At 44.3% G+C, this 23684-nt stretch overlaps 2 protein-coding genes across 12 annotated transcripts in view; one reads left to right on the forward strand and one right to left on the reverse strand.

The window, feature by feature from the left end:
* Positions 1-415: 415 nt before the first annotated feature.
* Positions 416-2130, forward strand: dnph1 (2'-deoxynucleoside 5'-phosphate N-hydrolase 1). The gene is made up of 4 exons (XM_018662804.2): positions 416-643; positions 1125-1196; positions 1305-1415; positions 1922-2130. Exons 1-4 carry the CDS (start codon positions 508-510, stop codon positions 2038-2040), a joined length of 438 nt encoding a protein of 145 aa, XP_018518320.1. The 5' UTR covers positions 416-507; the 3' UTR covers positions 2041-2130.
* A 5057-nt stretch (positions 2131-7187) lies between these two features.
* Positions 7188-23684, reverse strand: part of tjap1 (tight junction associated protein 1 (peripheral)) — a 19676-nt gene continuing 3179 nt past the window's right edge. The window contains exons 2-13 of one of the 11 annotated variants that reach the window (XM_018662799.2): positions 22255-22366; positions 21802-21862; positions 21384-21428; positions 20618-20678; positions 18316-18505; positions 14987-15015; positions 14376-14537; positions 13501-13567; positions 11324-11431; positions 10666-10749; positions 9246-9950; positions 7188-8978 (exon numbers count right to left, since the gene is read on the reverse strand). In XM_018662799.2, the coding sequence (XP_018518315.1) occupies positions 8298-8978; positions 9246-9950; positions 10666-10749; positions 11324-11431; positions 13501-13567; positions 14376-14537; positions 14987-15015; positions 18316-18435 (1956 nt within the window). In that variant the 5' untranslated portion in view covers positions 18436-18505; positions 20618-20678; positions 21384-21428; positions 21802-21862; positions 22255-22366 and the 3' untranslated portion in view covers positions 7188-8297. The other 10 variants (XM_018662797.2, XM_051068874.1, XM_018662798.2 and 7 more) reach the window with 10 other exon arrangements.

A 23684-nucleotide genomic window follows, 5' to 3' on the forward strand; every position in this document is an offset into this window, starting at 1 on the left:
GAAACAATAAAGTTTTATCAGTTTATTTGATGATATTCAGATTTAATCTGAATCAGTAACTGCAGGCAGGAAAAACATTTAAATACACAACTGAAGTAAAAATACCTCCGTTTGTAGTTTTTCTGTCTCTGCTGCTCTGAAGCCTGACAAACCTTTATTTTGAAAGGTCTTACAAGAAGTGTGTTGTCAAGTTAAATAGAAACAAATAGAGGTGAACCTTTATCCGACGTCACATAGACTTTACCGCCCTGAGCAGCGTATGTCAGGTGACTCCTCCCACACGTCACCGCCTCCCTCCTCCACCAATCAGAGGCCGCAGGGCTCGGACTGATCAGCCAATCACAGCGGAGGAAATGCCTGCAAGACAAGAGTCAGGGCAATGTACAGACAGGGTTGGACGTTACGTAACTGTGACACGTCACCACGCAGCAGCTCTTTTACAAACAGCGCGGGAAGCAGCAGCAGCGGAGCTCGATCAGGACCGTCTGAGGAACGGGTCTGAGCGAGATGAGGATTTATTTCTGCGGGAGTATCCGCGGCGGGAGAGATGACGTCACGCTTTACCGGAGGATCGTGCAGAAGCTGCAGAGCTACGGAACCGTGCTGACCGAGCACGTGAGCAGCACCGACCTCACCGACAGAGGTTAGAGGTCACACAGCAGCAGCACACACAGTACAAATACACGGTACTACACAGTACTAATACACTGTACTACAGAGTACTGCAGAGTACTACGCTGTACTACAGAGTACTACACAGTACTACAGAGTACTGCTCACTGGACCACAGCTGTTACTGGCGTCACAGGTGGAAACAACAACAGCTGATGACGTTTTGTTTGTTACATCATGAATCAATAACTAAAAATCCAAACAACAGGAAAAGAAAAAACTCTGAAGTTACTGCAGCTGATGATTAATTTCATTATTGATCAGCTGATTGGTTGATCTCTGGATGAACTGATCAGAAGTTTGGTTTGTCAATAAGTTAACTGGCTGATCATAAAACAAGTAATCAGATACTTTACTGCAGTAAAAGTACTGGTACCACAGAGTAAAAATACAGTGCAGTGATTGGACAGCGGTGTGTGATGTCACTGAGGTGCTGTGCTGTGATTGGACAGGTGAGGACGCCTCAGCAGCAGGAGACAAGTTCATTCATGACAGAGATGTAGAGTGGCTCCAACAGTCTGATGGTGAGGATCTGATTATTGGTTATTGATTATTGTCTGTCAGTGTGACAGGGTGTCTCTGCAGGCTGTGACCTCTGACCTCTGTGTGTGTTGTCTGACCTCTGACCTTAGTGGTGGTGGCTGAGGTCACACAGCCATCTCTGGGCGTTGGTTACGAACTTGGCCGAGTTGTCGTCATGAAGAAAAAAACCTTGTGTCTGTTCAGACCGTCGTCAGGACGCAGTGAGGACACTTCCTGTTTCACTCCTTTACTAATGTGCTGACAACGCCCCCTCAGCTCTGTCAGCCAATGGGGGGTGAGTGTAGGTGTGTTCAGGTGTGTCACTTATGTTAGCTTCTCTATTTCTCAAAACGACAATTAAACTTCAAAAATCACAACAACAAAGTTTAAAAGCTAATGCTAACATGCTAATATTAGAATGCTAATGCTAACATGCTAAAGGTAAACAACCTCGTTTCAACCAAGTGCTGTATGGTTTCAACGCTTTTCTAGCTTGTTAAAAAAAAGGATATACAGTAAAGAAAAAAAATGTCAAATCTCTCAAATTTTAGGGGTGCTGGGATTCAATTTAGGGGTGCTTTCCCCAAAAATGGGCTAGAAACACCTATGAGTGACACACTGACACCTGGTAACGGTGCTCGCTCACCATTGGCTCACAGACCTGAGGGTCCGCAGGTGAGGTCAGATGGACCCATCTGCGTCTCGTTAACTTCCTGTCTCTTTGCAGCTCTGTCGGCCATGATTCGAGGAGCTGACAATGGTGAGCAGTTTGTGGTGAGAGATTACAGCGAGGATGAGGTGGAGAACATCCTAGAAGAGTTCTTCAGTACACTGAAGAGAACCTGAAGAACCTGGAGATCATCAGATCAGTTTAAGTAAAGTCAGACTGTAACTTTCTTCAGGACAAGATGAGTCAATAAAGTTGACTGAAATAAACAGTTTCCATTCAACTACAAATTATTTTCATTTCCAGTTGATCTGCTCATTATTGATTGATTAATTTGATTTATAAAATGTTTAAATCAGAAAATATGAGACAATATATATGCCATGCTAATGTTGCTATGCTAATGTTTATTTGAAAAATTATAGAAACAAATTGATTATTAAAACTTAAGATTAATTTTTTTCACTTCGTTCAGTTTTTTGTTTAAGTAGCTGAAGTTAAATAACTGAATTAAAAGATCCTGAACCTGTCAGTCTGAACTCAGGGTGAATTCAGTTTAATAATGTGAAAACAGGAACACACTCAGAAACTTGGATCATGTGACTGAGACAACAGAACCTGATTGGAAAGGAGTGATTGATCCTGTTTGACTTCTGGTGTCTGGATTTAAATGATTCAGTTTGATCAACATGAAGAAATTCTGCGAATATCGAACAACAGAATTCAAATAAAAAACATTTTAATGACATGAAACTAAGAATTAGGATCATGACAAATTTTCTTAACGTCACCTGAAACACCTTTAACACCTCGAACTGAGGGACAAAATAATTTTCTCCTGGTCTCATGTGCAGTTCCTCTGTGGTCCAGCAGGAGGCAGCACAGTTCACAGATCAGACTCAGGTCTCTGAACAGAGACACTGATGACACCTGAACTCACCTGAGCTCACAGGTGAGGAGGAGACAGGGTTTTCATGGATCTTTACAGAACCTTCAGAACACAGACCTGAAGAACCCAGAGGAATCTCTGAGGACCTGATCCTGACTGGACCCTGAACCAACAACCCTGGTACCAGCAGGGAACCTGCTGGACTGGTCTGATCTGAAGAACCTGAAAAAACCTGAAAAACCACAAAAGAAAAGAAACCAGGTTCCTGACAGAACCACCCAGACCCTCTGTTCCACAGTCAGACAGAGACACCAGCTGATTGGTGGGTGGGTGACATCATCAGGAGGAGGCGGGGGCCTGAAGAGCTGCTGAACACAATGGAAACAACACAGATCAATAATTTATCAACTATCAATAATTCACACAGCAGACAATCAATATCAGCTGTTACCAGGCAACAGGAGACACACACACACACAAACACACTCACACACACACACAGCAGTGATAAACAGTTTATGAAGCAGCTTCATTAACACTGATGAACGATGTGATAATCAGCTGTGTGTGTGTGTGTGTGTGTATATGATGACAGCGTTCATTAATCTTAATGATGTCATTTAATCAGCAGCTGATGAGTTTAAGGACACGTGTTTTTTTATCGTCTGATGTCCCACAATGCACTGCTCCACAGTTCACAGACAGAAAATTAAAGTCATTTGACTGTTTGGCTCAGATAGGTACCTGATCTCACCTGGAACCAGATCCTCCTTAGCAGCCTCAGTCCAACACCAACCTGCTGACACAAACCACAGGTGAGGAGCTCACCTTAGTGATATCACTGACTGTTTCATCATCACCGATATATCTATTACCTGAGATCATATCCCAACATGCACTGGGCCTTCCTGCCGTGAGGTTTGGATCCAGGACACAGACTGAGCTACGTTTAAAATATTTTATTTGTTTTAAAATATACATCAGTTTACAAATTCAGAAAATAAAATCATTAGTAGAGTTTTAACAGTCTCTTTTTTTAAAATTCCCAACAGGAAGTGAAACAGACAGAGACAATCAGAGGAACCAAAGGAGAACAGTTCAGGTGAGCCTAAAGCACCTGGCTGGGGTCAGAGGTCAGTGACCTCAAAGTGAGTGACAGCACCTGTGGGTGGAGAGTGAGGAGGCGGGGTTACAATCACCTAAACATCACGTTAAAAACGACATTCAGTTCCAAATATCCAGCTGTGAATAAAACAAACACTCCTCAGTCAGAACCTCCTCTGGGTCCGACAGGTCCACACTTCAGGTGTTCACATTTCAGGTGTTCATGCTTCAGGTGTCCATGTTTGTTCTCAGCTGAGGCCACGTCCTCAATAAAACACTCAGCCATCCCTGGCAGGCATGTTGAGAACAGTTACTAACACATCTGATTAGCACACAAGCTAGTGTAGCCACTAGGCTAGTGTTAACACGTTAGCACGAGCATCAGTGTCTTTTAGCCAGCCAGCTAGCTAGCAAGCGAACAGTTTGTTCAGTCTGATTGTTTGTCTGCACTGAATAAGGACCTTCCAATGTGATTTAAGGTGTGTCAGCGATTAGCCTACTTCTTATACTAAACTATTATTTAAATACTTCTGTAGCTTTAAACCACATCTATCAGTCTCACCTACTGTTGCTAATTATTACTGTCAGATATAACAGAAACTGGGATTAAGTAGCCTGCTACACAATTAATAATTAGTGAATTAACAGCTGACTTTCAGCTGCAGAGACTGGTTTTGAAATACTGAAGTAAAATTAGCTAACCTGTTAGCTAACATTACTAGAACTTCTCCTGAACATTTTAGTTATATCTTTTTTTTTCTTCTTTTTTTTTTACTAAAACAGCAAATCATCAATTTTTGTAGCTAATGAGCTAAAATTACTGGGCTAACATAAGATACATGAGCAATAACTCTTACTAGATCAGCTAACATAGGCTAACAGCTGCTAGCACATTAGCAATGCTGTGTTAAATATTAATTAATACTAAGACTTCAATTTATATATAAAAGGGCTAAAACTAGTCTAGCTTACCAGCTAGATTGTTGTATCCATGTGATCACAGGAAACAGATTAGAATATTATCTCAGAAGCTACGTCAACTATATATTCAGATTTCAACCAGAAATAATTATTGTCTGTTCCTTTGCTGCTAATGAGTTAACATTTCCCAGCTAATATCAGTTAATTGATCATTAACTTGTTAGCTAAGAACCATTAGCTCATTAGCAACCCAGCAACAGAAATTTGACTTACTAAAACAATGTGTATACAATGACTGGGCAAAAATTTGTTAGCTTGTTAGCTAACACGCTCCAGCCATTGATAAGCCAGTCATTATCTTAACGTTCATCTGTATAGTAACTGTGTCTGGTTTTAAATGTTGTTCGGGTCCAGAATCACTGAAGGTCCTGATACAGCTGAGAAAATCAGGTTCAGACAAACTAAGTTCGTTACAGCGCTAGCTAACATTAGCTACAGTTAGCTTTGAAACGGCAACAAATTCAAATTCCATGTTTAATGCTGCGTTCAGACAAATCAAGATGGTGTTATGAAGATTAAAATTATGTAAATTAATAAAGAAACACGTTTCAAGCGCACGTTTCTTTAAGCACAGACTCAGATTAACTGCTTTAACATTAAAAATGATTCCATATTTAAAACTGACGACAGCTTCTAACTAAATACGGAATATTTCACTGTTTTTGTGTTTGTGACTCAAATGTTGATGTTTAAAGTAAAATCTCACAATAACGTTAAACTGAAGGTGCAGAGATGAAGTGATGCATGCTGGGACACAGAGACGGCCGGGTATACCTGCAGAAATGGAAAATGGAGGAAGGACATGAAGAGAAACAAAGGACAAAAACAAGAGGAGGAAGAGAAAGACGGGGAGGGTTGACCTTGTCTGAGACATCTCCAGTTATATTCATGAAGAAGAGTCATTAAAGTTTCACCAGGCCAGATTTAAAGTCTATTTATACACACACACACACACACAGAGTAAGACAAAAACACTCATTCATTTCCGACTCTGCTGAACATCTGATGACTCGTATGAAATATTAAACACACACACTAACACACACACACTTTAAAGTATTAGCGACCCATTTCTGATGGTAATAAAACCTTAATAATTTAACATCAGCCGCTCGTTCTGCTGAACTACATGGATGAGAGCATCATCTCCTGATGAAGACCATGTGATACAATCAAAAGCTCCACAACAGCTGAATGTTTTATCAGCTGTAACCGTTCAGTGTCCCATCATGACTCTGACAGAGCTCTAACATCATTCATGTCTCACAATGCACCAGCAGGGATTGTAGTTGTATCATGAAGCGTCAGCCTGTGATTGGTTCTCGTCACCTCGAGGTTAACGAGCTCAGTGTTCTGTCGACGTGAGAAAATAAAATCAGGAAGATGATCTGAAAATAAAAGATTAGAAACGGCAGCTCTCGGCTTCCGTACGACTAATAATCAGTGACTTCACTGATGATGACGATAGTTGTTTTCCTACAGATCAATACTGTCTGATCTTCAGCCGAGCGGTGCTCTGATCACAGACTGAAGCTTTAACACAAGAAAAACATTCAGCAGAGACAGATCAATAAACCGATCAATACTCGATCAGTCGGTGTGAGAACCTGGAGGCTGAAACACTGTTAAGAAATCAATCAATCAGTGGATCAATCATTCAGTAATCAGTCCTCAGTGAGAGTCACAATCAGAGCTGTGATGACATTCAATCACAGACAAACAGGTAAAGTATGGAGGCTCGCTAGTGCCATGAAAAATAAAACATATTATACATCCTGTTTCCTGTGGCTGCTTCACAATAAAAGCCAGTGGATGTGTTTGAATGTGAAGCAGCAGCAGGAAGTGTCACGTTAGAGTTAGCAGTGAGCTAATCTGAGCCCAGAGGTGGACCTGCCACCAACAATAAAAACCACTTACTGAAAAAAATAAGGTTTGATGAAACATTTTGACGCCTGAGAAACTTCATAGGAATAAACAACCAGATTTCTGTGACCAATCCTGGTGGACTGATCAGCAGCTGGACCTGGATCTGGACCTCACCTGTTCTCTTACAGACGACAGAAGAAACATCAGTTCAGATTAATCAGGTTTAGATGAAGCTGCTTCAACAGGTTTCATGTTAAGCAAACATCTGTTCTTTTGTTTCTGGCACTAACAGGCCTCCGTACAACCAAGAAAAAATCTGAACATAAAAACAAACTGATCAGAAAAACAACAAAACAACAACAAATCAGATCAAACTCAAACAGAAAAAAATCTATAACTCCAGAAAAACAACAACAAAAATCAGAAATGTTGATGATTACATTCCAGGTGGGAGAAGCTCCGCCCTCGGGCCCCCCAGGTCAGTCAGAATAGAGGCGGGGAGGGGGGGGGGCAGGGTCAAAGGTTAAATGTCTGTAACTCCCTGACGAACCAATCAGGCGACTGAATAACACGGCGTGACAGGAAATCAACGATTAGTGAAGAGACAAAAAAATTAAAGTCTGACCTTCAGGAGGCTTACCGTCGAACTCACAACCTTCCCCAGAGAGAGCGATAGGCACTGAGAGTCTGAGAGTGAGCGAGTGTGTGCGAGTGTGTGTGTGTGTGTGTGTGTGTGTGTGTGTGTGTGTGTGTGTGTTCATAAAGGTGTGTCTGTTCTCTTCAAAATAAAAGCCTCTGGTCAGGAAACAAGGCAAAGAAGTCTGAAAAGTTTTTAGTTTGTTTTTAAAGTTTCTTTCTTCTACTCTGACAACCAACAACACACACACACACACACACACACACACACAGATATGGGGCTTTTAATATTTTACTATTGATTCTAATACTGATTATCAATAAACCTTTGACCCTGTAGTTTATGTCAACACCAAAAGATTTGATTCATTAACTCTTTTTTTGAATTCTAATGAAAATGTTTGATTTCAACCTGAATTTGATTAAAAAGAAAAAAAAAAAACAAGGAAGTAAATTTTTTTCTAGATTCTTTAAAAATACTGTTTGGATTTAAATCATGTTTCTATTTAATCCACACAAACATGAAGAATCAGCTGATTTACTGGGTTTAATCTCTGATACTGATTATCAGCTGATCAATATCACAGTCTGATCAGTCTGATCTGGGGTTTCTAATATTAATACTGATCCAATTTATTTTGATGATCGTCCTCATACTTCTGTCCGTTCAGTGTGTTGTTAGTTATGAGGTAAGTGAACATCTCAGCTGTGTGGACCAAAGTATGAGGGCAGGTGATCAATAACTTCATTGATCAGACAGACAGACAGACAGACACACACACACACACACACACACACACACCGTCAGGCGGCAGCATACGGTAGAGTATGGCTATATCCTGGATGGGCGTGACCTCTGACCCCTATGGCGGACGGGGGCGGTTGCCGTGGAGACAGACAGCAGCTGGGGGAGCACAGTGTGGGGCGAGTGAGGCGCGCTCAGACAGCGGAGAGCAAGCATCAGTCCAGCAGTGTGCCTTGCTCCTGGGCTCGGGTCAGGCTGTCTTTGCGGTGCAGGTGGTGGACGCCCATCCGCTTCGGACTCTTCTGGGGCCGGTGGGAGGGGGCGGCGGCGGCGGCGAGGGCGGGGTCGAAGTCGAGGAGGCGGGGCGAGATGACGGGCAAGTCGCAGGGGAGGACGTCTCTCTCCTCGGCCGAGCTCTCCCCCTCCTCCTCCTCCTCTTCTTCCTCCTCCTGGAACTCCTTCCTGTGGGCGTCGGCGGGGCTGGTCGCCATGGTGACCGCCGTGTCCCCGCTGCCGCCGTCGTCCTCCAGGCTCATCAGCAGCCGCTCCCCCTCCTCCGCTGAGGCATCGCCCCCACTGCGTCCCCCCCTCCTGCCGGGCCGCGGCTCAGTGTCGGTGTCAGTGTCGAGGCTGGAGCCGCGGCTCGGCGTCCAGCTCCTCGCCGACGAGCCCTCCTCGCCGTCCGAGTATGCCGCCCTGTGGCGGTCAGAGGAGGTGGCGGACGACCCCCCCGCCCCCCTCCTCCTCTGCAGCTCCTGCGCCGTCTGACTGCTGAACGACGTGCGGTGGACCAGAGAGCCGTCACAGGACGGCGCCATTTTCTCCACAAACATCCGCTGCCAGTTCGCCAGGAGGTCCTCCTCCGAGCTGCCGGAGCTCGGCAGGACGCTGGGCGCCTGGGGGGGGTACACAATGATTAGGATCAGACAGGTGCTCTCTGGAGCTATAGAGTCTGATCTGTGACGACTCTACAACGACCTGCCTGTAGTATCACTATTACATTTACTTTACCTGTCTTTACTATTATTACCTCTTCTGTGCTATTGACACCACTTTACATCTTTGAGCTTTACATCGGAGTCAGAGCTGTACAAATAAAACTGAATTGAAAACTTGAAAATCTCTGAACAATCAGGTGTCAGGTGGGCGGGGCTTCAGCTTACCTGTGGTGGGCTGCTGAAGGGGCTGGACTGGCTGGATAGCGGCTCGCTGGTGTTGTCCCGCTGTGACGGTGGCGTGCGCTGGTTGGCTCCGCCCCCTCCGCCGGAGGAGGAGGAGGGGGCGGGGCTCCCGGGGGCGAGCCGCTCGTCATCGTTCTGCACCAAGCTCAGGGAGATGGCCTGCCTCGTGGCGTAGGTGCAGTTGGGCAATGGCGAGTTTTTGGGAATCTTCACTTTGTCGTCCGACGAGAACTCAATGACCTTGCGGCCGGGGTATAGGGGGTGGGGGGGTGGCGGCGCCGGGTACGGGTTCAGCTTCTCGAAGGACGGCGCCCCGCCTGCCTCCTCACCCCCTGATTGCCCGTCCAGGCTGCTCTGACTGCGGCAGGACCCGTTCTGCTGCGACGCTTCCTGACCGCCGCCATTCTCCCGGCCCCGCCCCTCAGACACTGCCGCAGGGCCCGTCATGTCCACATGCACGAACACATCCTCGGCGACGGGCCGGCCGCAGCTGCTGGACTGGGCCGAGTTCAGGACCAGAGGCTCCGGTTTCTCCAGGACCCGGGCGATGACAGAGGTCGGCACAACATCGGCAGGAGTCAGGCTGAGCGTATCCGGGTCCTGAGGACCAGGACCAGGACCAGGACCGGCCTCTGGCAGACTGCTCTTCATGTGTTTATTCAGCATCTCCTGCAGCTCGTAGGGCAGCTGCATGTGCGCGCGCGCACACACACACACACACACACACACACACACACACACACACACACACACACACACACTCAGTGTTAAAGTGTTTCCAGGAAGTGAAGCTGTAACAGCTGAGTCTCTATAAACTCTAATGGAACCATCGACGCTTTCAGCAGAACCAAGAGGATAAATCACACACACACACACAGACACACACTTAATGCCAATATCCAATTTGACAATTTCCTCCATTAAAGGACTGAACCGGTGATTCTGCAGCTTTGAGAGCATATATCAGACACAATCACTCTGCTGAAGGTTTAACTCTTCATCATCGTCATCCTCAGGCTGCTGCAGTGTAACATGAAGGTGGGACATGGTTTAACTGCATCTGTGTACATTGTGTACATTTACTCCAGTACTTCAACTTTGAGGTACTTTCATTTCATGATAATCAGTACTTCTATTGCATTATATCTATCTGATTAGCAATGATCAATATTTCACTAAAAATCTGAGAAAACTGAACCCAGATCAGTGAATCTTCTTTCCCCTCAGATTCACCTGGTGACCCTTTGGAGGGCCCTGACCCCTATGTTGGGAACCAGTGGACTAAACTATCTGACTGTACCTGACGTAGTTAAACCAGCTCCACCTGCAGCTGAAACCTTGATGACTCGGGATCAATGATCTGATCAGAACAATGATTATCAATAATGCAACAGTTACTTACATCAGCAAACTTGTGGTTCCTGAAATGTGACTTGTTGCATTTGAGCAGCTGAACGGCCAAATTACAGTCCTGTCTGTACCGCTCCTGAAGAGACAGGAAACAATGTCATCACTTCCTGTTTCACGTCCTGTTCCCTCGTCCCAAAGTCAGTGTGTTTCTGGTTAAATGTCTGAAATAAGGTCTGTGGTTTTAACACAAGCTCAAGACATTTTCAGGTTTGATTCTCCGACATAAAATGGGTCAGTAAATCCCCCACTCCTGATGTTTGAAGCTTTTACGTGTCTTAAAAAAGGCGGTTGCTAACGAGTGTCTAAATGAGACTACAGAGGTTGTCGGGGACATTAACATGAAAACCCATCTACTCACCAGTCCACCTTTACAGCCTCGTTGTGTTTCTACTCACACTCTTTCAAACTCTCACTAACTTTCTAAGAAGAAAGGCTTTTGTAGAAGAGCTCAGAGCTAAATGAAATGACCAGTTGGAAGCTTAGTGGTGGAGACGTTGACGTCATGTGACCGTGGTGTAGTTGGTTTATAGACTAACATTAGCTTCTTACTTCTGGAGGATTGGATTTAGGCTTCAAACATCAGAACAGTGGTGTTCATCTGATGTGAGTTGACATTAACTTGGGTCAGTTAGTTTTTAATCTAAACTCACGTTCAGCTCCTCCAGTCGGTCGATCGTGTTCTTGGCGTCCAGCAGTTTGTTGGTCAGCTCCACGATCTCCTGGTCCATCGTCTTTTTGTCCCTCTCGACCTTCCGTAGCTGTGACGGGGAGTGAGGGGGCAGAGACATCATGTTAGAGCGTCAGCTGTCAGTCACAGCTGAGACAGCCAATCAGGAGGCTGAGGTGACAGGAGGCGGGCCTTCGGCAGAAAAACTACATTCAGATCATGTGGGAATAATTCAGACATGATTAAACGTGGACGCCATTTTTGTAGATTTCTTTAAACTTTAGTTTCTTCCAAACTTTTTCTTCGTGTTTCAGATTAAAAAAAACATCAACCACAAACAAAGTCCTGCTGCAGTTGTTAACTCTACCATCTAAAAGCTGCTTCTGCAGTTTTCCCAGATAATTTGAATGCTGCATTAGCTAGCAGCACTTCACAGGTGCATTATGGGATATGGTGGTGTGGCTGCTGTGAGAAGATCAATAAGATCGATAAGATCTTGATCGAAGCGTCGAAGTGTCGAAGCTGAAAGATGAAATATTTTCATCAAATCTGTTCCTGCACGGGAAAAAAAAGGGAAAGCAGCCAGCTAACACTAGCTAACAGAACTAGCATTAAGTAAATGTTTCTGTTAGCATGGATTTCAGCCATTGCTGATTCTTCCTCATGAACACTTCACTCCTCGCTGCAGCCCAAACGTGGTGTGATCAAACATGGGTGGAGTCAGGTGTCACAAACACTGTACACTAACTAGCTAATCCATACCAGGCTACGCTAACTACTAACGAGGCTGACATTAGCTGGTGTTGTTCTGTGGACTAACTTATGCCCAGATACAGTTCTGGTCTGACAGCTGGCTCCACCCACAATCTCAGGAGAAAATGAAACAGAAATTATAAATAACATCAGATATAATATTCTACATTTTATAATTTCCACTTAAATTAATTAGTTATTTTTAAAATGTCTGGTGTGTTCGGGTCTTTAGAGAGGAGCGATCAGGTTTCATTTCATCGTTTACAGCTCAGTGTTTCACTCTGCTGTTGTAACTAAAAAACCTAACAAACAAAAAACCGTCGAAAAGCTGAGACAGAAACAGTTTGAACGCCAAGTTCAACTGTTTGTTTAAAAACAGAGGGAAAGTCAGAAAACAGTGACAAAGGCTCCACGTCTCTTATTTCAGAGAATAAAGTTGTGATATTTCAGTATATTGAACGAATGTTATGCTCAGGAAAAAAGAGAGAAAAAGTCGTTCATCGATAAAATCAACGTTTTAACAGGAAAAACAACTGAACACATGACGACATTTTCAGACTAAACGCAAGGTCAGAACTTGGTGTTCAAACTCCTTCAGACTAAAGAATAAATCAGAGAGGAAGAAAACTGAAGAGGAGGATGGAGAGGAGAGAGATGTGATGGAGGAGATGAATGAAACGCAACTGCATGAACCCATGTCTGACTGACGGCAGCCTGATGAAGATGAAGAAGATGATGAAGATGAAGAAGATGATGACGGTGAATCAATCCATCAGAGAGCAGCGTGAGAAAAGAGGAGAAAAAAGAAAGAGAGAAGATGAAGAACGACATCAGACAAACAGACAAACAGGAAGTTTGGTTGATGCTGAAAAAAAAATCTAAATCTTCTCAGGTGATAAAACTGTCGTCAGAGAAACTTCATTTTAATGTTGAATAAACGTCTCAACTGAATCCAGTAAAATCAAGTTTAAAGCTCAGTGTCGACGTTCTGCTCAACAAGTTTTAAAAACATTTTCAGAAATAATAATAAATATAAATTTCAGTCATTTAAAGGAAGAAGCTGAAATATCAGATTCACTGTTGGATCACTGTGACCTCTGACCTCCTGCTCTGTCGCCCATAACAACGACCCAGCTGTCAGTCAAATCCAGTTTTCCACAGTTAATCAATACACAGCATCAGAGTGTTTTCATTTAGTCATCGATCAGTTATTGACTGAGAGGGATCAATGAGCCGCGCACACGCACGCACACACACACACGCTGTCAAATCAGATATTGATTGACACACACTCAGGAGGCTCTGGACCAATCAGGAGCTTTGTTACTCCACAGTGACGAGGCTCGTTAAACTAACGAGGACAAATATAAATAAAAACAGGTCAAAGGTCAGGTGAAGAAAGTTTACCAGAGCGTGAAGCTTCTCCTCCAGATCCTGATTGGCTCTCTGAGACGCTGTGTAGCTGTTCTGAAGTCTGGGGGGGGAGAGAGAGAGGGGGGTGTGTGTGACTGTTGTGACTCACGTTAAGGGGAAAAACAAAAACAAACAAACACGATTTTGTTGTTCCATCAGATCAAATCTCTCTCTCATTAAACTCCTCACAGCGTCACCACAGTTAAGGCGACATTTAAGGTGGAATTACATGTTGAAAAATAAAATCTGTTAAAACTGAAGCTGCAGAAAATATTCAACTGATCCAGAGAAATTTTAAAGCTTCAATCTGAGGACCTGAGGGAAGACAGGCGTGCGCACACACACGCACGCACGCACGCACACACTCCTGGATCCATATTTAATGAATCTGATCAAAGACAGTGAATTAATGAGCTTCAACCTGCAGGCTGAGAGTGAGTGTGTGTGTGTGAGTGTGTGTGTAGAGAGAGCAGTGTCAGCGCTGCTGTCTCGCCCTGCAGCCTTTCACATTAAAAGTCTTCCTGAGTTTCTGCAGAAAAAAATGTTCGGATTTAAACAGAAACACTGACAAGCTGTGAGGTCACTGATGACATCATCGACTGCAACAGCCAATCAGCAGCAATACTACCAGATCAGGGTCATCTCTGTGGCTTTCACTAATTTTAACGAACTCCTTAATGAGCTTCTTAACAAGGTGGTAACTTCCTGTCAGACACCTGTGAGCAGCTCACCTTGGACACTCTCTGATTGGTCGAGATTCACTCATACGTGTGGTGGGAGGAGCCTGTCTGATCCATCCAATGACACACTAACAGCCAATCAGCTCACAGCTGCTGTCTGAACATCAGGACCTGGTTCTGAGTCCTCACCTGCGGAACTTGTCCCTCATCTTGTCCAGGTCGTCTCTGGTCCGGCTGAGCTCCGCCTCCATGTAGTGACGGCTGCCGTCAAACTCCGCCTCCATGGCCTCCATCTTGTGGGAGGAGAGAGAGAGACGGCGCCGCAGGTCCTCATTCTGCTGCTGGAGGATTCTGGGTAACAGGAGGAGACAGGAAAGGAGGAGGTCAGCTGAGGTCGAGTGACAGCCAATCACAGAACAGACTCTGTTTCATGTTTTCACCTGAAACTTCAAACTGATGTAAAAACATTTTTATTTCACTTTGTCTCATTTATTTAATCTTGAACAGTCTGAGCCTCCGTAGACTCAAGTCACGTGACTCAGTCAGAGTATCAGGATGATCGCAGCTGATCATGTTCAATATTGATTAATCTGCTGATTGTTGTGCTGAGGCATTCTGGATAATTCAGCAGCTGCTGTTTGAAGACTTCATTACTGAGAATATTTATTAAACATTATTGATTATTAATAAAATCTAATAACTGATATCTGATTGTATTTCATATAACTATTCTATTTTCTATTTTAGAAATATTTTCATGTCACTGAGATAGAACAGAATCCAGTCGAGTTGAGTCTCACCTGATCCTGTCAGAGTCTGATAACGCCTCCTGCAACACAAAACAACACAGTTACAACAAACACGTTGTCTGTCAACAACATTATGAGATTTTAGAGTTTAGAGTCTAACATCGTCATAAACAGGGACATAATCAATAGTCAATAATCAATAATCAGAATCCTGAGTCTCATCAGGATCATCTGCAGAGACTCACACACCTGAACAGGTAACACAGCTGACTGACCTCTGACCTCTATAGGACCAGCTCTGAGCTGAAGTCTCAGACCTGATCAGACCTGGTCCAGGTCTCTGAGGTTTCCTCTCTGATCTCCTTCAGCAGAGGAGACACTGGAACTCAACACTGTCCCATGATTCCTTGCTGCAGCAGAAGACTGACGACCCTGATTGGCCGAGCTCAGATCCATAAACACAGATTCCTTTATCGAGAATTTATTCACTGTACACAGACACATGTCCTCCGTGTGTCGGAGGTCAAAGGTCAGATCAGAGGAACATGGAGTCTCCGTCGTGTCGGGAAACGTCGATAAAACGTTAGAGCGTCGAGCTGTTTCCTGTTCCTTCACAGTCTCATCGATCTGTGTCGATGTATGGAAACACATCATCTCCCAGCATGCAGCGGGGTTTCACACGACGGTCCCCTCAGCTCTCTGATCGATGGACTACACAGCAAGAAAATCAATAACTCAGCTGCTGGGATTGGAGGAGCTGAAGGGCCAATCAGATCGCTCAGTCCTCGACACTGAGGACGATGTTACGCTGTTTCCTCTGTGTCGTTGCAGCGAAGCAGCTGCAGAAATTAAAAGCCTGTTCCCGACTGTATTAAGACAAACGTCATCACCTGACCTCTGTGCTGAGGCATTCTGGGTAATTCAGTGACTGATCGTAGTGGTCACAGTGTCATCATGGATTATGACTTTTATGTGAATTACCAGGAGACACAAACACAGTCAAATCTTAAATCAAAAGATTTGTGAATGGAATCTGGTGACTCTTAATGATTATTAATAAAATCTAATAACTGTCTTTGTATTAATATAAATATTCTGTTAAATTCTATAAACATAAAAACAATAACTGGTTTATAAACAGTTTAAAATGTTTAAACTGAGGAACAACATTAATAAGCATGTTCTCAATGTGAAAAATCTACATCTGTTCTTTCAACATTAGATTCATGTTTAATAAAGTATCAGACTCGTACCAACTGATAATCAATATTAATCAAATTACTTTAATCAGGATGTGAGCAGGTTTCTATATAATCAAAAATATATAATAATCATGAGTCTGATTGTTCACTTAAAGCTGCTATAATCAATATTTTAATGTTAATAATAAATATTACTGATGGTCAGAATTAATCAATTATCAATTATTGATCGTTAAGAATTTTGTCGATCACGTTTAAATTGTGTTTGTATCAGTGAGGTTGTGTTGTGTGTCTTGATGTGATGTAATGATGGACAGTGTGTGTCAGTGACCAGCAGGAGGCGCTGTTAGAGTTTGACAGGTTAAACTGAACTGCCTGTCGGAGAAATCACAGATTATATATTTTATTAATGAATTTTATTAACGTCTGATCTGATAACTGTCGTATTGTGTGTAACAGTCAGTCAGTCGTAGCTTTGCTTTGTTAATGTGTTGCTTTGACTCGCTGCCTTTATGAGGCCACAGATCTTTGAGGTTTCAGAGGATTGTTGTTGGATCATTTCTTCACTGAGGAGAAACACACTTTCTGTATAAAAAATAATCATTAATCAATAATTGATCATTAACTTTCCCAATGATTGATCAAGGACGTTTAAAATGCCCATCCCTAACAAACAACATGACTATAAATGTGTTTTGTGGTTAATAGACGGTGACACTGTAAATAAAGATCTGATGAGTTTGTGTCCAAAATTATTTTTTTAACTCTGTAAAAACAACTGATCGTCTTTTATATTTTAGATGTTCTTCGAGTAATAAATACAAACTATATTAAAACTTTGACTGTAAACAGGAGGAAACAAACAAAGGAAGATTTAGACCTGCAGGAGAAACACAGGAAGTGACGGCGACAGGAGGGGTGGGGGTGAGGAGGGGTGAGGAGGGTGAGGGGGGAGATCATGAATGAAGGTTGTCCCCCTCTGACATACCTTGATGCGGGACAGAAGTGAGTGTTTGTCCTCCTGTACCTCCATCTTTACTCCTCTATTCCCCCCCATCACTTCCTCTTTAGGCTCCGCCCCCTCTGCAATGTCACCCTGCTGCCGTGGGGTCTGCCGCCCCGCCCCCTCCCCCTGCAGGGGCTGGTACCGGCTGCTGGGGCGCTGCAGCGCTGCCACCCAGTCGTCCCAGCGCCTGGTCCGGTCTGAGGACGAACCATCCGCCTGCTGCTTGCCTGTGGGCGGGGCGTGGGCTCTGATGTCGGCACTGGGGGGTGGCGCTTCCTCGCTCTCTGGAGGGCGACCTCCCGAGCAGTGTGAGGTGGGCGGGGCTCAGGACCCGACAGGTGATCTCATCCAGAAAGTTGGAGAAGCGAACCTTCTCCTCCAGAACCTGCATCTTCCAGTTCCAGTCTGTCCTGCAGGGCGAGGGCGGGGCCGACGACCGCCGTGAGGCCGGCTGCCGCTGCTCCTCCCGGTCCAGAGAGCGAGTCAGGGGATGGTGGCCGGCACCACCCCGGTCCCCGACTGTCATCCAGCAGCTCCACCGACTTTGACTTTCTAATGATATCGTAGGTATGCGCCACACCCAGCGTGGTCGACTGCTTCAGGATCCCCTTTGGAGGGATGGCGGTCTGTGCATGGGCATTGGTCTGAGTCTGACTGTAACCGTCACTTCTGCGGCTGCTGGTGGGGGAGTGTTTCCAAGCTGCACCGAGTCCTCCATGTCCTGGAAAACTCTGGTTCCCGATGGTTGTGGAGTGACTTACTGCATGGCGAGGACTCAGGGTACAGCGAGGAATCCTGGTATCGCAAGGACTTGAGGTACGGTGTGATGCTGAAGTGTGGCGTGGACTCAAGGTGCTGTGAGGACTTGAGGTACGACAAGGACTCGTAGTGTGGTGTGGACTTGGGGCCCAGCGGTCAGATGCTGTGACGCCCACCGCCGTGGTCCTGGTCCTGTGAGGCTGGCGGGCGTGGCTGCTGCAGAGCGACGGCGGCGGGATGCAGAGCTCCAGACTGGACAGACTGGACACATCCAGCTCACTGTCCGAGAGCGGGAGCGGCAACGTTGGGATGCCGTGCCGCGGGCTGGCACTTTGCGGCCATTCAGCGGTGGCACGGAGGTGGGCGAGGTGCCGCGGGGGGGATGCAGGTGTGGTTAAGGTGTGTTGTTTTACCTGATTGATGTCGGGCTGCAGCGCAGGTGGTGGTGGTGCACCGGGCAGGGCATGGCGGGTCTCGCGGTGCTGTGGTGGAGCCTTACGGTACGGCTTCCTCGCTGGGGCCGCGCTGGTCATCCTGGGCCCTGCTTGCTTGCTTGCTTGCTTGCTTCCTTCCTTCCTTCTTTCCTTCCTGTCTCTGTCAGTCCTAACAGGAGAAGAAAATGTAGATGAGGTAGAAAACAACACAGACGCCACCGATCCGCCGACCGCCCACCACAACACCTCGACCACAACTGGACTCTGACACTGCTCCCTCTCCCTCTCTCTCTTTCTCTCTCTCTCTGCAGATCAATGCTCGGTCGCCCCTCATCAACATCAAACACGCCTCCTGCATGTGTGTGTGTGTGTGTGTGTGTGTGTGTGTGTGTGAGGACCGGGTTCAGACCTGCACTGTGAGGACGTCAGAGTGTCTCCATAAAAACTTTCAACAATGAAACAACGAACAAAAACTATGAACAAATGATGGTCCTCACAAGAATATCAATACATGTAGTGTGTTAGTGTGTTAGTGTGTGTGTGTGTGTGTTGACCTCAGGCAGCGCATTGATCTCAGTTTGTTTCCAGAAGAGGAAGTGCAGCTCCATTGATCAAAATGAGGCTAACGTTAGCATGTCAGCATTAGCCTGTTGATCTAAATGACACAGAGCAGAGCTAAAGCAGCTAACATGCTAACAGTCAGAGCACAACACAGTGATGTGACTGACAACACACTGGACCTGAGAGGAGATGAATATTATGTTTGTATGTTTGTAAAATAAACTGAAGCTAAGCTACAAATGTTTGTTTCTCTGATTTAAAGGGACAGTTCAGATGTTCAGATTATCTGTTTTTTCTGTAAAAAATGATTAATTCCCCGACTTCCCATCTCCTGTAACATCCTGCAGACCGAAATACTCCAATACAAACTCCACGCAAGAACAAAAAACGTGAATTGGAGCAACATCTGGGGAAATTAACAGGGACCTTTGTTCAGCCAACTCTCTTCCTATTGGACAGATGAGCTAATGTTACTGTGATACTGCGGTTTTGGCTGCTAATGCTTTCTGATGTTAGCTTGCCTGCTAACGCACACAGATCAGTAGCAAACTACTATGTTGAGTTGATAACGTCTGCTAATTCATCCAAACTCTCCGGGCTGATCTAGCTGCTAAATCAACAAGCTAACTGTTTGATAATTACTTCATCAGCTAACAGATTCATGCAGTGTAGCTGAGCTACAGCTAACTGGCTAACCTCTGCTTGTCTGCTCAGTAATGTTATTGTGGTCAGACTAACTCAGCAGCACAGTGAGGGCTGCGAAAGAGACTGACTTTTTCTTTTATATCTATCTCTATTATCTGTAAAGAACATTTTATAAAGATGCAAATGAACTTTTCTCTAATAAAACTTATTAAATTATATTTTAATATTTTAACTTTAAAAATAAAGTTGTGATTAAACCTGGTACAAATATGACCTGAGACACAGCGACAGACCTGAGGTTTATTTAAAGAGAACGTGTTTCTACTGTCTCTACTCTGTGGTCTGTTTCAGCTCCATTTAGACTCTGTCCTCGTCACATGACCACGTCCAGCCCTGAGGGGACCAATGACGAGTCATCGATCACTGTGTCACTTCCTGTGTCACTCACTCTCTCTCTCACACACACACACGTTTGTGTGTCTATACTTGTGAGGGCCATCCCTTCAGACCTTCAGGCTGTTTTTCTACAATCGTTCAAACTTGGTTTAGTTCAGTTTTAGCATCTTTTTATTTTCACAGCTTACTGTTTGTTTTTCTAGTTATTTGATTCTTCTCTTCATCGCTGCCATAAATAAACTTAATTTATGGAACAGGGTCACAGATTATAATGAAATTTAAATGATATTTTTCTTCAGTTGTCAAACTGTCTTTTTTGGTGTTTCCTTATTTAATTTGTGATGATGTAATTTTAGATCAGAGGATTTGATTGTTTAGTCTTATGTTGTTTGTCCTTTAACATTGAACATGTCCATGTTCAGTGAGTTTGATTTGTCAATCCACATAGAAATCATATCTTAACAGTCCTGTGAAGTAATGAGGACCAGTCCCCACAAAGATAGACGTACAGACACATACTCACACACGTCAGCTGAAAACCATTCATCACATTCATCGACACATTTCAGCCACTTCCTGTTTCACATGTTGAAGTCTGAGGAGCAGCTGAGCTTTTTCTGATTTATTCCTGTCTCCAAATAAAACTTACAGTACCCATGAGCCTTAGCTGTGAGCTCACCTGGTTTTAAAGGGAGCGTCTCTCTGATGGATCTGTTAAACTAACATCAGTGGATCTGGACCTGAATCAGTATGACAGGAAACAGGAAGTTCACCTGGAATTCTCACCTGGAAAAAAATTTTTATTTACATTTTATTGAAGGAATAAAAACAGCCCAGGTGAGAGTTTCAGCCTCAGGTGAGGATGAGGAGGATGAAGGTGTCTTCATTTCATCTGACTGCAGCTCCTGAATTTTACATAAAACTGCCCAGAGTGTTTTTACCCAGCATGCTCTGCTGTCACGCAACACACATGTATATTTTCATATTCCTATATTTGTTTGGACGCTTTAATTATAATCACATCATCTGCTGCTCTCATCATTTCTTTCTTCTTCCCTCCTTCTTCTTTTCTCCTCTGCCATTTTCTCTTTCCTTCTCTCATTCCCTCTCCCTCTGTCCTCTTTTGTCCTTTCACCACATTTCTGTTTTCTATTATTTATTCCCTTCTTTCTGTCCTCCTTCACCCCTCTCATATCTCTGCCTCACAGCTTCTCCTTCTTTCCTTTTCTATTCCCTCCTCGGAAGGAACGGAAGAAAGAAGAGGTTCTTTCTTTCATTCCTTCCATCTCTCTTCTTCTTCCCTCTTTTCTTTCATCCTGTCTTTGTCTCCTCTTCCTTTCAACTTTTCTCTCTTTTCTCTGTTCATCAGCTCATCACCTCCTTCTGTACCTGAGGCTCAGTTTGTGTTGTGACATCATGAGCTCAGGTGTGTTTCAGTGTGTTACCTGAACTGTGAGCTGCTGCAGACCTGACTTCATCCACAGAAACACCTGAAACACAGACACAGGATCAGCTCTTACACTTCATGTCAAAGTTTAATGATGATCAAGCAAATACAGGTGAAACTGTTAAAAATACAAGTTAAAAACAGCTTAAAGCACCAGCTAAAACTCTTAGCTAAATCAACTAAAATATGTAAAAACACAAGCTAACACCAGCTACAAATACAGGTTAACAACACAACACAGGATCAGCTATTACACTTCACCAGAACGTGTTTAAAGACAAAATGTTCATCAGATTTTCCTCGGTCCTGATCTAAATCTGCTCAGAAAACTGATAAATAAATGATGACTCTCTCTCTCTCTCTCCGTCTCTCTGCAGCCCGAGGACAGAAATCATCAGACTCATCTTCCCGCTCACACTTTAATCAGCTGCCATGGTTACCGGGGAGATCGTTAGAGGTTAATACACCTGCAGCCCCCTGAGGGTGAAACAGAGAAAGCAGATAAGAAGCAGTGAGGAGGAGCGTCACCTGCTGCGATTGCTCCGGTTTCTTCAGGCGTCTAAACTCTCAACAAACCACAACACGACAAACTTTTCAGATCCACAGACACCTGAAGCTGCAGGTACGTCACTGAACAAGGAACTTCTGTCTACTGGAGACCCTGAACACAGCGGAAAACACCTGAACCTGTTGAACTGTTCCTTTAAAACAGCTAAAAGACCTCAGCAGCAGAAATACTGTCGATATGACTGATGTAAAATGACCATCACTGTATGAGCTGTTGAAATAAGAGAAAAGAGCCAAGGCCACAGAGTCAGAGAGCGTTTCTCTGTGTCATCGAACGAACGAATGAATGAACAGATCCTCACCTTGTACGTCAGCACAGAAAACTCATGCTCTCTGCTCTGTTTGTTCTCTCACATTCAGTCCAGTTTCTCTCGTCTTCCTCGTCTGAGCATCTGAGCCTCAGGCCTCAGATAACTGAAACACAAGACGGAGAGATCGAAAAACACGAGTCAATACCTGCTGTCAGTCAGACAGAAAACACCAGGGAGACGCCAGGAGAGAGGGCAGAGGATACAGACGGAAAGCTAAAAACACTGGATAAAAATATTAAAGACATCTGAAACACAGGTGAAACACAGCTAAAAGTAGTAAGATGAAAACAGGCAAAAAATACAGGTTAAAAACGGCTAAAAACACAAGCTAAATATCTTAGCTTAAGACATCTAAACTACCAACTAAAAACACAGGTGAAACACAGCTAGAATTATAACAAAACAGGCTATAATCAACTACAAATACAGTATTAAAAACACAGGCCTACAACGTCTAAAACACTGGTTAAAGCAGCTGAAGTCATAAGATAAAACAGGCTAAAATCTGCTACAAATACATGTTAAAGAAAAAACCAAGCTAAACACAGCTAGAAATGTTATCTAAAAACGTCTAAAACGGCTAAAAATACAAGCTAAACACAGCTAGAATAAAAACAGATAAAAGGCTTAAGAATAAAGCTACAAATCAACTGCTTATGAGAAATTCTTTTAAATTAGTGTCTTGAAATAAGATAAAAATATCAAACATTAAACTAATGAGACTTTTACTATAAATCATCTAAACTATCTGATTGAGAGAGAGAGCTGCTTTAATTTCAGTCTGAGCATAAACTAACCGGCTGCCCACACACACACACACACACACCCTGCTGAGTGAGTGTGTGTGTGTGAGTGTGTGTGTGTGTGTGTGTGTGTGTGTGTGTGTGTGTCTGAGTCACGGCCGTCTGTTCAGGAAGAGCGACTCGGCGAAGTGTCTGCGACAGGAAGTGAGGCGACCAGCTGACGACCTGCTGCTGACATCACCTCCAACTGAAGGTCAAACTGCAGCAGATGGCATGCTGGGAAATCCACAGGGCTGCAGCAGGACTGCAGAGAGACCAGGACCAGGACCAGGACATAGACTCAGAACAGAGCATGATCAGATATTGATCACTAACTGGTTCCTTTACTGTGACTCAGCAGCAGCAACAACACTGATCAATCACAACGATCAATCAGGATCAATCAGGATCAATCACATGTTGAGAATTTCCGTGTTACCATGGCGACAGCAGCGCCCAGATTTCACAACTTCTGACAGAAGATGGAGCTCAGGGATTAGATGAAGAGCAGCTGGTTTCTGACCAATCAGAGCAGTCTGCTGAGGTCCCACCTGTACAGGTGCTGAGGGGGCGGAGCCTGTTCCCTTGTGTTCTGGACTCATCCTCCAAACAAACACTCATTTATTATTTAGCTGTATT

The sequence above is a fragment of the Lates calcarifer genome, unplaced genomic scaffold (genome assembly GCF_001640805.2).
Source record: "Lates calcarifer isolate ASB-BC8 unplaced genomic scaffold, TLL_Latcal_v3 _unitig_5322_quiver_762, whole genome shotgun sequence".
In the NCBI taxonomy this organism is placed as follows: Eukaryota; Metazoa; Chordata; class Actinopteri; family Centropomidae; genus Lates; species Lates calcarifer.

Bases quoted from the DNA above. Each gene is read 5' to 3' on its own strand.
- dnph1 (XM_018662804.2), top strand. From the start codon at position 508: ATGAGGATTTATTTCTGCGGGAGTATCCGCGGCGGGAGAGATGACGTC. The intron at 644-1,124 runs GTTAGAGGTCAC...GTGATTGGACAG, and splicing joins CACCGACCTCACCGACAGAG to GTGAGGACGCCTCAGCAGCA. The intron at 1,416-1,921 runs GTGAGGACACTT...GTCTCTTTGCAG, and splicing joins CAGACCGTCGTCAGGACGCA to CTCTGTCGGCCATGATTCGA.